Genomic DNA, 13,999 nt, shown 5'->3' on the forward strand with positions numbered 1-13,999 from the left:
GGGACATAGATCTCCCCGAGATTCTGCCTCCAGAGCTTATTTTAAATGAAATCTGGGGTTACCTGTGTGTATCACCGGGAAAAGCAGACAGTCTAATGTGTATTGAGCCTCCAGACTTCCCTGAAAGATGTTATGAGACAAAGGAGGAGTTATTTTGCATTTTCAATGGCTACTCCCTTAGTTTTTTTTGTGGAGATAAGAAATCACTCCGCTTTTGCAATCTGTGTATTGGGGGGAGTCTTAAGAATGAAGGGGGCTGTAGCACTGATTTTTTTAACTTTCCCTGTACATCAGTGCCTCTGGCCACTCAGCCGTGCAAGACAAAACAATCACTGATCTCGAGGAGACCAGCCAGAGAAAACACTGCCGGCAGCCAGCAAAGGCGCTCAACACAGTGAAATCCTAGGTGCATTGCCCCCTGAGAAGTATGCAAATCAAAAAAGGTCCGTGGAGCCTCTGTTAGGAGTCTCGACACAGAAAATGTCGAGAACAAAGGCTCCACGGACCTTTTTGATTTGCATACTTCCCAGGTGGCAATGCACCTAGGATTTCACTGTGTTGAGTGCCTTTGCTGGCTGCTGGCAGTGTTTTCTCTGGCTGGTCTCCCCGAGATCAGTGATTGTTTTGTCTTGCTGGTCTACTAGGCATTGCTCCCACCTAGCCAGAATCCTACTCCACACTGATGAGGGGCAATACCCCAAAACAGCTGTCTGTGGATGGATACCTGGCCTTGGTATTTCCCTTGTCCTATCTTTAAACTCATCAAAGAGTTGGATATTGACTAAAAGGGCCACTTAATATTGTGGTTCTGGTGGTCTCTTAAAAAGGGTCCTTCCCAGAGGGATATCTGGCCATTTTCTGTGTCGAGACTCCTAACAGAGGGTCCGCGGACCCTTTTTGATTTGCACTCAGCCGTGCAGACATCTGTAGTGCAGTCGTACGCATTGAATGAGCCTGCACTGCAGTACTCTGCGCAGTTATACAGGGACAAATGGTAAATTGAACCCAGCAAGAAATCTGATATGTAGCCCCTTCATTCCTTTTATCGGTGCGTGCACTATACCCCCACAATATGAAAATAATGCCATATACTAGAGATGAGATGGGGAGGGGGCAACCCCATTGAATAACATTCTGCACATTCATATAATTCATGTCTTCGAGCTCTAGACCCTGCTGATCCTGATTCTCAGAAGGTTTTCTTATTCAAATTTCTGTGTTGTCGTCTTTTGGAAAAAAATCTAATGATCTGGTTTGTCCAGGTCTATATCCTGGTACAGCCCTGCGCACACAATCTTCGATACCTGAAGTCTTTCGTGTGCTATTTCTGTTCCTTCTATGTTCTCTGGTAGATCTCATCCTGTGCTCTGTATCCCTAACTTTGTGGCATAGACAATGATAGATTATACTGTGCTTTATCATGGCTTTAGTACGAGTGGTGATTCATTTGTTGGGCGCTGTGACCTGCTCTAGAAAGCCATCAGCAGTAAAGCTGCTTTGTGTACTCCTATCATGTCTTTGTCCTGAAGCAAATTTTGCAGTTGGTTTTCCTTAAAGGGGTTGTCCACTACTCAGACAGCCCTTTCTGTATCACTAGGTTTCCTCCAAGTAAAATAATAGCTGCTATTTTCCCCTCCGGTGCTGTTCTAGCGGTTTCTGCAGACGGACACCTGAACGTAGACCACCTACGTTCGGGTGTCCGTCTGCAGAAACGTATATGTGCACAAAATGGCACTAAACAGAGCACACGCTAACGCAGTGCGCTCCATAGTAGTGAATGGCCCTGCCGGGCGCATGCGTCTGGAACACGCTTGGCAGAGTGGGGGAGGGGCGGTCCGGACAGATGCCCCGACTGGACCTGTGGACGTAGAGAAAAATGCAGAGTGAAAGAAGCCTTATCCTCATAGATGAGAGCAGATTGACACTGAGCACGTGACAAACGTAATGTTAGGAGACGTCTTGGTAAGCATTATGCCTCCTGCAACATCATCTGAGACAACTGGTTTGATGGCGGGGCAGTGATCCTCTGTGGAGAAGCGGAGTTCGGTGGTGGTGTGCTTAAGTCACTCCATCCAACACATGGCATTATGCTTGGTGGTGTAAGGCTTGCGTGCACGCAGGTGCCTGGCCATGGAGAACAGCGACACAATCCTCCTATCATACAAATTTCATTGTATTCATGCCAGAGGAGGTTTGGACCTGTGTAGTTGTTGGTTTCTTTTATGCACTATGTCGCTCATTTCATGGATTGACAACAATGTTTTTATATAGTGCTCTGGTCTGTTGAACAGCAGACATATAATACAATTGAAACCTGTGGAGCTTATTGGACAGCGTTTTATGAATGAATGAATGAAAACAAAATATGTGGGATCTCCCTAATTTTTGTAGTCCACAAAGGTAAAGCAGCCAGCTGTGAGCTGATATCATCAGGCTGAGAAGGTCCACGGTTATTGGCCCTTCCCAGCCTAAAAATACCAGCCCATAGCTGTCGTAGAAGTGGTGCATCGCGTTAGATACCGCAATTCTGGCGCTTCGGCCCTCCCTGTTGCCATGATGCATTGGCAATCGGGTTGATGTCCGCTGGAATCAAGCACTGGTGTTACTAATGGAGACACCCCCATTATTAACCCAATGAGTAAAAAAAAAAAACTAAAAGCACTGACACAGGAAAATACTTTATTTAAACACATCCCCCCCCCCCCCCCCCACACACACACACACACTTTCCCTTGTTCACCATTTTATTAAAAAAAAAAATAAAAAAATCATGCAGGTCCAACATAGTCCGGGGATTCTGACATAGTCCACATATCATATGGAACCATGAAATATAGAATAACACATATGGAACCCTTAAATATATAATTTTGGACCAGTGAAAGTGTAAGGGAGTGTTTATTTAAATAAACAATTGTGTGTTTTTTGGGTTTTTTTTCTGTTTCCATCAGACACCCCCATTACTTACACCAGGGCTTGATAGAAGCTGACACTACACAGCTAACATCAACCCTCAAACCCATTACACCGATTGCCAATGCACCAGGGCAATCGGGAGGAGCCAGAATTGCAACATCTAATGTGATGCACCACTTCTGGTGCTACTACGAGCTGGTATTTTTAGGCTGGAAAGGGCCCAGTAACTACAGACCTTTTCAGCTTGATAATATCAGGCCACAGCTGTCTGCTTTACCTTTGCTAGTTATCAAAAATAGGAAGGACCCCCCCCCTGTCGTTTTTTATTCATTCATCCATTCAATCATAAAAAGTTGTCCAATAAGCCCCACAGGGTGCAATTTTATTATATGTCGGGAGGGTGTATTAATAGCTGTATGTCTATACTTCTGCATGTATCTACAGTATATCACAAAAGTGAGTACACCGCTTACATTTTTCTAAATGTTTTATTATACCTTTTCATGGGTCAACACTGAAGATACACTGAAGATGTGACACTTTGATACAGTGTAAAGTAGTCAGTGTACAGCTTATATAACAGTGTAAATTTGGTGTGCTCTAAATAATGCAATAGTTTGTACACTCCTATGTGAAAATGGCCAAATTATGCCCAGTTAGCCATTTTTCCTCCCCAGTATCATGTGACTCATTACTGTTACAAGGCCTCAGGTGTGGAGTTGAAGAATCCTGTACTTCCTTCTTTCATTTCATCTCTCTGGTTATGGTTTTACGGATGGATAAGAACAGTAATTGCAGCATGAGGCTATGTTCCTACATTGCAATTTAGCTGTTTTTTTTGTTTGTTTTTTTTTTTTTTTTCTGGAACCAAAATCTTTTCTTTTGGCTGTAAAAAAAAAAAAAAAAAACTGCTTCCAAAAAGCAGGCTTTGCTGCTTTTTTTTTTTTTCTGGGTTTTTTTGGTGCCTTTTATGGCTGGGGTTTTGGGTGCCTTTTTATGGCTGGGTTTTTTGGTGCCTTTTTTGACTGGGTTTTTTGGGGCCCTTTATGGCTGGGTTTTTCTGGTACTTTTTTTTTTTTTTGCTGTGCTTTCTGTTGCCTTTTTTGGCTGTGCTTTTTGGTGCTCTTTTATGGCTGTGTTTTTGGGGGCCTTTCTATGGCTGGGTTTTTTGGTGCCTTTTTTTGGCTGTGTTTTTGGGGGCCCTTTATGGCTTGGTTTTTTGGTACCTTTTCTGGCTGTGCTTTTTGGTGCCTTTTTTGGCTGTGCTTTTTGGTACCTTTTCTGGCTGTGCTTTTTGGTGCCTTTTTTGGCTGTGCTTTTGGGTGCCTTTTTGATGGCTGGGTTTTTTGGTGCCTTTTTTGGCTGTGTTTTCGGGGGCCCTTTATGGCTGGGTTTTTTTGGTACTTTTTTATTTTTGCTGTGCTTTCTGTTGCCTTTTTTGGCTGTGCCTTTTGTTTGGCTGTGCTTTTTTGGTGCCTTTTTTGGCTGTGCTTTTTTTGGTGCCTTTTTTGACTGCTTTTTGGTGCCTTTTTTGGCTGTGCTTTTTGGTGCCTTTTTTGGCTGTGCTTTTGGTGCCTTTTTTTGGCTGTGCTTTTTTGGTGCCTTTTTTTGGCTGTGCTTTTTTGGTGCCTTTTTTGGCTGTGCTTTTTGGTGCCTTTTTTGGCTGTGCTTTTTGGTGCCTTTTTTGGCGCCTTTTTTGGCTGTGCTTTTTGGTGCCTTTTTTGGCTGTGCTTTTTGGTGCCTTTTTTGGCGCCTTTTTTGGCTGTGCTTTTTGGTGCCTTTTTTGGCTGTGCTTTTTGGTGCCTTTTTTGGCGCCTTTTTTGGCTGTGCTTTTTGGTGCCTTTTTTGGCTGTGCTTTTTGGTGCCTTTTTTTGGCTGTGCTTTTGGTGCCTTTTTTGGGCTGTCATTTCTCTATACTACAGGTTTAAATGTTAGTTTAATTCACCAGAAAAGCAGCCAAAACACACAGCAGTTTTCCCATTTCAAGGGAGAAAAAAAAGCAATATTGTGCATGAGATTTCTGGAATTTTGTACTTTAAAGAACAATTTTAATTTGTATAAAATGCTGCAAAAAAAAACCCTGCAACAAAAACGCAGTATGTGAACACAGCCTAAGAGGAATTGCTGCGCAATGCTGGGCTCTGCGGAGGTCTCCTTGAAAAGCTCTTTAAGTGCATTACTTAGAAATAAAGGAAAGTGTTTTGTACCTGGAGTTGAACCTGTTTCCAAGTCCACGGTATTATCAGCCACTGCTCCCCGCCTCCCAGCTGTATTGACGTCAGTCAGCATGCTATGCATTTATGACAAGGGAGAGTTGTACTTGCTTTGCGTGCTCATTGTCTTCTACCTGTGACCAATGTGATGGCAGGTACGCAGGAGAGCTTTTGACAGTGTGCGGGGTGTGGTTTGGAAAGCATCCGCCTGTGAAATAGTGCGACGCGTTCCAGGACGGCTCACAGCAGGTAACATTAACTGTGCTGGTCCCTGTGGAGATCTCAGCACACTGGGCTGATCTCACGCTCAGTGCTTCATACTGGTAAGAAATAGCAGTCATATGTATTATACTTTATATATATTGTTATGTAAATGACCTTATGTAACCAGGCTGGGATGTCGCCTCTGTATGGTGTTACACAACTGTCTGCAGATGGGTTACCCGGTGAGCTCAGCAGGTGCACACAAGTGGACTGAATCCAATTTATTCTTTTTGGGGGGGAGCGTGTTAAAATGGGCACTGTCCCGTAGTGAACCCCTACGATGAGGTGAGTGTGCGCATGTGCGGCCACATTCCTGAGCCGCGTCCTACGGTTCACAGAACAGCTGGTAAATGTTACAAATCTTTAACTGGGATTGCAGAGATCCATGTCCGCCGCCTCACTCACTTCACCAGCTGCGAAAAAGGTCTCACGATTAGGGCTTAGTGGAGCCCCTGTTCATTATTACTAATATTTCATTAATTCTGCGGAGGACAGTTGTCCTCTTATTGGGGTTCTTCCCCGCAGTAGGTGACTGTCCGTGATGTCCCACTCGCACTTTGTCACTGGATCGCCCCATACTGTCAGGTTTCTTCATTGGGGCAGTCTCCAGACTGAAGAATTTCTGCTATTTCTTCTACAGAAGTGTCATCTTACTTCATTTGTGGAGGGAGAAGACTCCTGGATGTTTCTCCTCTATAGACATTACTCTAACTAGCTTAGTCATGACTTCTGTATATAGTTAGTAGGAAATGGCTGACTATGCAGAGCACTATTCTACCAAAGATGGCAGGCTGGAGTCCATAGGAAGTGACGTAAAAAGTCTTAAAACGGATTTACAAATGGCTTTCATTGTAACATACGCCTTAGACCTGATTAGGTGTATTTACTGTGAAAATCAATGTCAGAATGGGTTTATAATCCTTTTTAACTCCTCGGTGTCCCCCCTTCTTACTGATGCTGAACTTTGTACTACTATATACAAGCTGCATCAATTAAGGTTGGGTGGCGGTGGCTGAAGGGAACCCGGTCACTAGGTTTGTGCTTCCTCTTAGAACCGCATGAAATAGGTTGGTTCCAGCAATAAATCACACACTGGCTTCTTGCTGTAGTTTTGATAAAATTACGACTTCTGCTGCAGCTGTGTTAGTCTTCTCAATTGAGTTCTGTCTAATGCTGTCCAGACCACTGATTGACAGTGGTCTGCCTATACTGCTACTGGGCTGAAAGCCGGCGCTGATGATACCAAAGACTCGTAGGAGGCGTTCATCATTCAGGCGATTCAGAGCTGCAGGAGAGATGCCGCAGTGATTTATCAAAACCACAGACAGAAGCCCGGTAAGTGGAATAGGGCAGAAAACCCCACTGACAGTCTTTGGGGTAGACTTGGACTCATGAGATCTGTCACTTTTTAGCTGTGTTCATAAAATACTCATTTTAAAATTAGTTTGAAAGTTTCAGACGGCCGTAAAATCATAAGTACACTAGCTTCAACAGGACTAAGAGATTTATTTATAGGGAACTGGTCAAGTGAGAAACTGCTGCTATCCTGCAGATATGGCGTTAATCGCAGGTTAACAGCATTATGTACCTGTCCGGCTCCAGCATTTAGAGCCCTGCTGCTGGGAGGAAATTAACTTTATTCCTCCCCACAACTTTCATCTTCCAGTTATGGCGATGGTACCGGAACACCTTCATCCTCTGCTCATTGTTTAGTGAGCGGCAACTGTAACCGCGCCCCCCGCACTAACTGACAGCCAGATCTAATGTGGAGGCAGCTGTCAGTCTCCGCCAGGAACGTGGTTACTGCCGCCGCTCACTGTATATAGAGCAGTGACTAAAGCCATGCCAGCGCCACATCTGTGATTGAAAGCTGCCAGGAGGGATAAAGTTAATTTCTTCCCGACAGCGGGACTCTAAGCACCAGACCCCAATATCTGCAGGTGAATAGCATTCTGTCACATGACAGGTTCCCTTTAATTATGAATACAATTTGCAGAAAAACATGGTCTTGATTGGAACAGCCTAAAAGGCGGATCCATCACCACATTTCACAATGCAAAGTTTTTCGAAAATCAGGAAAGTGCGGCCTCCTTAATTTTTTAGATGTGCCACTGTGGGTTTAGCAGTGTTCTGAGTCCTGGTCGTTGTGATTGACCCGCACATAAAGGTTCTTGAACCGTCCCTTATCACTTACCTATTATTCCTAAACAGTATTGGGCAGAACATTTGGGGTGTAAGTATGGATATGGGTTTTTAACACCCACGCTACGATCCCTATCCTTTTCACACTTGAACAGAAAATGGCTAAAAAAACAGATGCCGGAAGCAAATTCCTGGGCTGATTAGCCACCTGGCTCCTGGTATTTGACCAGCCCTGATGTGTGAGAGCGTTATGGTTCTTTCCCACTACGTCCTGTCTCCAGATTCCCATATACCTCACGCTGGCGTCCAATATCCCCTCTGTTTCCTCGTCTCAGCCTCCATGATGGATCTATGTAGCATATATTTGCAGCTGTTGGGCAAGTTCCTCGTGTTGTCCATATTTCTTACAATAGTTGCATAACTTGGCAGCGGTCATACCTCATTCCGCACGGTGATGGCGTCCAGCTGCAGCGATGTGGACACAGGAGATCTTCAGTCCTGCACAGCAGTGTGTACGTGTCTGGAGATCTCCTGTGCAGAGCGTTCCCTGGGACGTGAAGAACGTTTCGTGTTCTGTTCCGGGGGTGTAGTGGTTAATGGGTTGTAGAGTTTTCCCAGTTTTCGGAGGTCACGCTGTAGAATGGCCACGCATGCAGAAGTTAATCTAAACTTCCTTGGATCCGCTTACTGCTGAGGTGGAGCCGCAAAGCTTTATTAATACAAGCCAGCTCCTCTGCGAGAATGGAAAGTGACTGCGGGGTTCGGGTCCCCCCACCTATCGGTATCATTATGACATTTGCTTATGTGCTAATCTCTTATATTTGGCTTCGGCCGTTACATGTTTTTCCATTAAAGGATTAAAAGCTTCAAATTGACCTGAAGATTTATTGGATAGTGACTGTTCTTCTTTTTTTGGAGCCTCTATATTAAAATTCACCTTTATCTTTTGTCCAGCTGTTTTTGTTTTGTTTTGTTTGTTTTGTTTTGTATCATTAAATATGGTTATTTTTCCTCTCTTGACAGATCCTATAGGCTTTGTCTTTGACGTCCAGTCAAATACCGTTATGGCTCAAGGGGGCTCCTATGAGAATATGAAGGAAAAGGTAAGATCTTCCTGGGGATGCCAGAGATTCTTTCCGTATTTCATTGTACTATTGAATCCCAATAAAAGATGTTTAAAAGAAACATAATATCTATTGATTGTCCTACAAGAACAAGTGCTTGGCAAAAGAAACCGGCCTGGGGGATTGATGTTCACTATTGCTTTAGTTTCTGTAGCCCAGGCTATCAGCGGGCAAAGGGTTAATTTACATTGCACAAGTTGGGGCTGAAAACCTTCTCCGACTGGTTACATGGTCTAGAATGGTGGTTGTTTAACAGCCTATTTAGAAAGGCCAACTGCACTTTCAAGCGCACAAAGCGATTACAGATCATCCTGTGCATGAAGGCTGCCGCTGTTCTCTGCAGCACATGCCCTGTTTACACAAGAGGAGGTGCTGCAGAGAGTAATGATTTTTTAAAGCACCACTCCGGGGTGTTATGTTTTTTTGTTTCAGCGCTGGAGTGGACGTTTAAACCTAAGCACCATGTTGTCTGTCTTGGGGTATTTGCACACGCTGAATGTTTGGTTGCCGACATTTTCTGGCTGAAAAACGCACCAAAAAAGAAGCACTTTTTTTTTTTTTTGGTTCGTTTTGATGCGTTTTGGGGGTCGGTGTGGTGCAGACTGGTCAGATGGGTTGCACTGTTCTCCGGAACTGGTGCCTCCTCTTTCGACCATCTTAGTCGTCCTCCTTCTGAAGCCTGGGTGCATGATGCGTCCTACGTCATCCACACTCTCTGACATTGGGGTCCTGCACAGGCGCACTTTTGATCTGCCCTGAGCAGATCAAAGTATTGTAGTGCACCTGCGCAGGACCTCAATACCGGCCTGTGTGCATGACGTACGACACATCATGCACGTCGGCTTCAGAAGAAGTAGTACTAAGATGGCTGAAAGAGAAGGCGCCGGTCCTGGCGAACATGGCCACTCATCTGACCAGTCTGCACCACACTGAGCCTCTAGGTGAGTATTATAAAGTGTTTTTTATGTTCTATGCAGCGGCCTGGGCTCTTATATACAGCATGTTAGAATGCTGTATATAAGAGCCCACTGGTGATGGCCGCAGCTTATAGGCCCCAAATCTGGTGACAGGCTCCCTTTAACATAGGAACGCTCATTCCCAATTATCGTGCGGCGTAAATGCACCTTAACATTAGTGTCCTTTCTTACCTTTCCGCTTGACCCGAGATACCACAAAATATATGCACAAGATTACCAGCCTTGAAAAAGGGAAAGAAACATTTTTCTTATCCTGGCTGTGACACAAAAGTGTCTCTCTTCCCCCCCCCCCCAATCTCATCAGTTTGCACCACTTGTTGATAGCTCTCTCCAGTCTTGAATGAAGGTAAGCGGAGGCAGGCCCGTCTGTCCGATTCACCTGGGCTGGACACTTCTAGGCAGCTTCCACTTTTTGTGATTCATTCGATAGATATGTACAGTTAGGTCCAGAAATATTTGGACAGTGACACAAGTTTTGTTATTTTAGCTGTTTACAAAAACATGTTCAGAAATACAATTATATATATAATATGGGCTGAATGTGCACACTCCCAGCTGCAATATGAGAGTTTTCACATCCAAATCGGAGAAAGGGTTTAGGAATCATAGCTCTGTAATGCATAGCCTCCTCTTTTTCAAGGGACCAAAAGTAATTGGACAAGGGACTCTAAGGGCTGCGATTAACTCTGAAGGCGTCTCCCTCGTTAACCTGTAATCAATGAAGTAGTTAAAAGGTCTGGGGTTGATTACAGGTGTGTGGTTTTGCATTTGGAAGCTGTTGCTGTGACCAGACAACATGCGGTCTAAGGAACTCTCAATTGAGGTGAAGCAGAACATCCTGAGGCTGAAAAAAAAAGAAAAAATCCATCAGAGAGATAGCAGACATGCTTGGAGTAGCAAAATCAACAGTCGGGTACATTCTGAGAAAAAAGGAATTGACTGGTGAGCTTGGGAACTCAAAAAGGCCTGGGCGTCCACGGATGACAACAGTGGTGGATGATCGCCGCATACTTTCTTTGGTGAAGAAGAACCCGTTCACAACATCAACTGAAGTCCAGAACACTCTCAGTGAAGTAGGTGTATCTGTCTCTACGTCAACAGTAAAGAGAAGACTCCATGAAAGTAGATACAAAGGGTTCACATCTAGATGCAAACCATTCATCAATTCCAAAAATAGACAGGCCAGAGTTAAATTTGCTGAAAAACACCTCATGAAGCCAGCTCAGTTCTGGAAAAGTATTCTATGGACAGATGAGACCAAGATCAACCTGTACCAGAATGATGGGAAGAAAAAAGTTTGGAGAAGAAAGGGAACGGCACATGATCCAAGGCACACCACATCCTCTGTAAAACATGGTGGAGGCAACGTGATGGCATGGGCATGCATGGCTTTCAATGGCACTGGGTCACTTGTGTTTATTGATGACATAACAGCAGACAAGAGTAGCCGGATGAATTCTGAAGTGTACCGGGATATACTTTCAGCCCAGATTCAGCCAAATGCCGCAAAGTTGATCGGACGGCGCTTCATAGTACAGATGGACAATGACCCCAAGCATACAGCCAAAGCTACCCAGGAGTTCATGAGTGCAAAAAAGTGGAACATTCTGCAATGGCCAAGTCAATCACCAGATCTTAACCCAATTGAGCATGCAGTTCACTTGCTCAAATCCAGACTTAAGACGGAAAGACCCACAAACAAGCAAGACCTGAAGGCTGCGGCTGTAAAGGCCTGGCAAAGCATTAAGAAGGAGGAAACCCAGCGTTTGGTGATGTCCATGGGTTCCAGACTTAAGGCAGTGATTGCCTCCAAAGGATTCGCAACAAAATATTGAAAATAAAAATATTTTGTTTGGGTTTGGTTTATTTGTCCAATTACTTTTGACCTCCTAAAATGTGGAGTGTTTGTAAAGAAATGTGTACAATTCCTACAATTTCTATCAGATATTTTTGTTCAAACCTTCAAATTAAACGTTACAATCTGCACTTGAATTCTGTTGTAGAGGTTTCATTTCAAATCCAATGTGGTGGCATGCAGAGCCCAACTCGCGAAAATTGTGTCACTGTCCAAATATTTCTGGACCTAACTGTATATAGGGATTACATCACTGCCCGTAATGTTTAGCCACAGCGGTGTGAAGATTCCCCTTGTGATTATGTAACCCGGTGATTATTCAGTGCCATAAATATCAGACATAATGGTTTCATTGAAAAGTAACTATATATTAAAGGGCCACTAAACCCTCGGTTTCCGTATCTACCGGTTATCTCTGCCTGCGAGCAGTCACTTCAGGTTAGGGAGAGGCTGATTATGGAATAATATCTGCTGCGTGATCAGTTTATTACTTTCTCTTGAAGCGTTTGAGTGAATGTTATTAGAGACCTGTACTCTTCCTTTTCTGGATCCTGACATTTTATGACACAACTTGAATTGTCTTTTCACTTCTTTCTAGATTAATGCAGTGCGCGCCGTCGTCCCCAACAAGAGTAACAATGAGATCATCTTGGTGCTGCAACACTTTGATAACTGCGTGGACAGAACCGTGCAAGCGTTCATGGAAGGTAGGTTGTACCCTATATACAAGCAAAATGGTTTATTGATGGCCACGGCTACTGTGTAATCATTCTGTAGACCGGCTGGCTTCTACAGAAAGCTTTCCTATTCTTGACCGATGGACAACGGGACCACCAATGTGATGTCCAGCCGTATTGGAGGTCACGTTGTCCAAACTCCATGGAATCCCATTTCTTATATTTAACTCTGATTTTAAAGCATAAGTCAAAGTCCCACTTCTTGTTTGCCCGAGCTGCACCTCCACCCACTCAGTTTCCCAAGAACAGGTTCTGTCTAAAAAATAACTTTATATTTAATCTGCAAACAAGCAGCACGCTAGCATGGCACTAACCTAAAATGATCAAAACTCACTTTTTTTTTTTTCTCAAAAGATATCCCAATGTGTAAAAATGATATGTGGCAGCGTAGTGTAATACGGAGTCATACAGAGTTTCTATATGCCCGTACCACGGAGCCATAGGCACTCCATGTTCCCTAGTGTTTTGCCTTCATAAAGCACCATATGAAGATATTGTTCCCAAGAGGTTTTTCTAAATGAAAAATACGATCTTATTTATGTCATCTGATGTCACTGTTTTGTGTGTTTTTTTTTCCTTCCCTGTTGGATTCGCCTAGACATGGGGAGGACTTTGTACGTCTGTATAAGAAGCCAAAGACTATATAACTGTATAGGTGATGTCTCATAGCTTCCAAGAAGACTACTTTAGGCTATGTGCGCACTAGAAAGGGATTTTTTTCTTAAGAGAAAAACGGACCCTCTAAAACATTCCCACACCTGCGGATTTTCCGCAAGTTGGTCCCCGCGGATTTTTACCATTATCTATGGCAAAAACCGCAGGTACCTGCAGAAAAGAAGTGACATACTCATTAATTCCGCAGTGGAAAATCCGCGGGTATAAAAAAACGCAGTGTGCGCACAGCATTTTTTAAAACCCATAGGTTTTGCTGGGGAATTGACTGCAGCAATGTTAGACACATTTTCTTTTTCGCTCTATTGGGAGACCCAGACAATTGGGTGTATAGGCTATGCCTCCGGAGGCCGCACAAAGTACTACACTTAAAAGTGTTAGGCCCCTCCCCTTCTGCCAATACACCCCCCGTGCTCCCACGGGCTGCTCAGTTTTTGCTTTGTGCGAAGGAGGTCAGACACGCACAGCACAGCTCCACAGATTAGTCAGCAGCAGCTGCTGACTAGGTCGGATGGAAGAAAAGTGGGCCCATATAGGGCCCCCAGCATGCTCCCTTCTCACCCCACTTTTGTCGGCGGTGTTGTTAAGGTTGAGGTATCCATTGCGGGTACGGCGGCTGGAGCCCACATGCTGTTTTTCCTTCCCCATCCCCCTTAGGGCTCTGGGTGAAGTGGGATCTTATCGGTCTCCAGGCACTGAGACCGGGCTTCATCCACAACTCCTGTAGAGCCTGATGGATAGGAGCCGATACCGTTCAGGGACATGGCCCTGCATCTTAAAGGTACTCTGTATCCCTATGGGGACCGCGCACGGCATCACCTCAGCTTTGCTGGGTGTGCTAGTGCACCGGGGACCGCGGCGCTGACCGGGTCTATATGTGCCATTACACACTCAGCGTCGCTGAGTGTGTTTATATGTAAGGGCTACCGCACTGACCGCCGTTGCCACGGGACACTGCGGCGCGGCTGGGACTTGTAGTTCGCCGGGGACTTTCACGCGACCGCGCTTTTACGGCGGCCGCGTTTATTACTACAGTCCCCGGCTTCATTGCAGCCTAGTTTCCCTTTTTTTTTCTCCCGCCCTCAGCCATGACAGGCAG

The 13,999-nt window shown here is 44.7% G+C and overlaps 1 protein-coding gene across 2 annotated transcripts in view; it reads left to right on the top strand.

The window, feature by feature from the left end:
• SPATS2 (spermatogenesis associated serine rich 2) overlaps positions 1-13,999 on the top strand; it is a 111,758-nt gene that overhangs the window by 57,310 nt on the left and 40,449 nt on the right. Inside the window, exons 1-3 of one of the 2 annotated variants that reach the window (XM_075336942.1) lie at positions 5,363-5,452; positions 8,559-8,638; positions 12,090-12,198. In XM_075336942.1, the coding sequence (XP_075193057.1) occupies positions 8,600-8,638; positions 12,090-12,198 (148 nt within the window). In that variant the 5' untranslated portion in view covers positions 5,363-5,452; positions 8,559-8,599. Of the gene's footprint in view, positions 1-5,362; positions 5,453-8,558; positions 8,639-12,089; positions 12,199-13,999 lie in introns of those variants that run through there. The other variant, XM_075336941.1, reaches the window with a different exon arrangement.

The sequence above is a fragment of the Anomaloglossus baeobatrachus genome, chromosome 2, assembly GCF_048569485.1.
Source record: "Anomaloglossus baeobatrachus isolate aAnoBae1 chromosome 2, aAnoBae1.hap1, whole genome shotgun sequence".
In the NCBI taxonomy this organism is placed as follows: Eukaryota; Metazoa; Chordata; class Amphibia; order Anura; family Aromobatidae; genus Anomaloglossus; species Anomaloglossus baeobatrachus.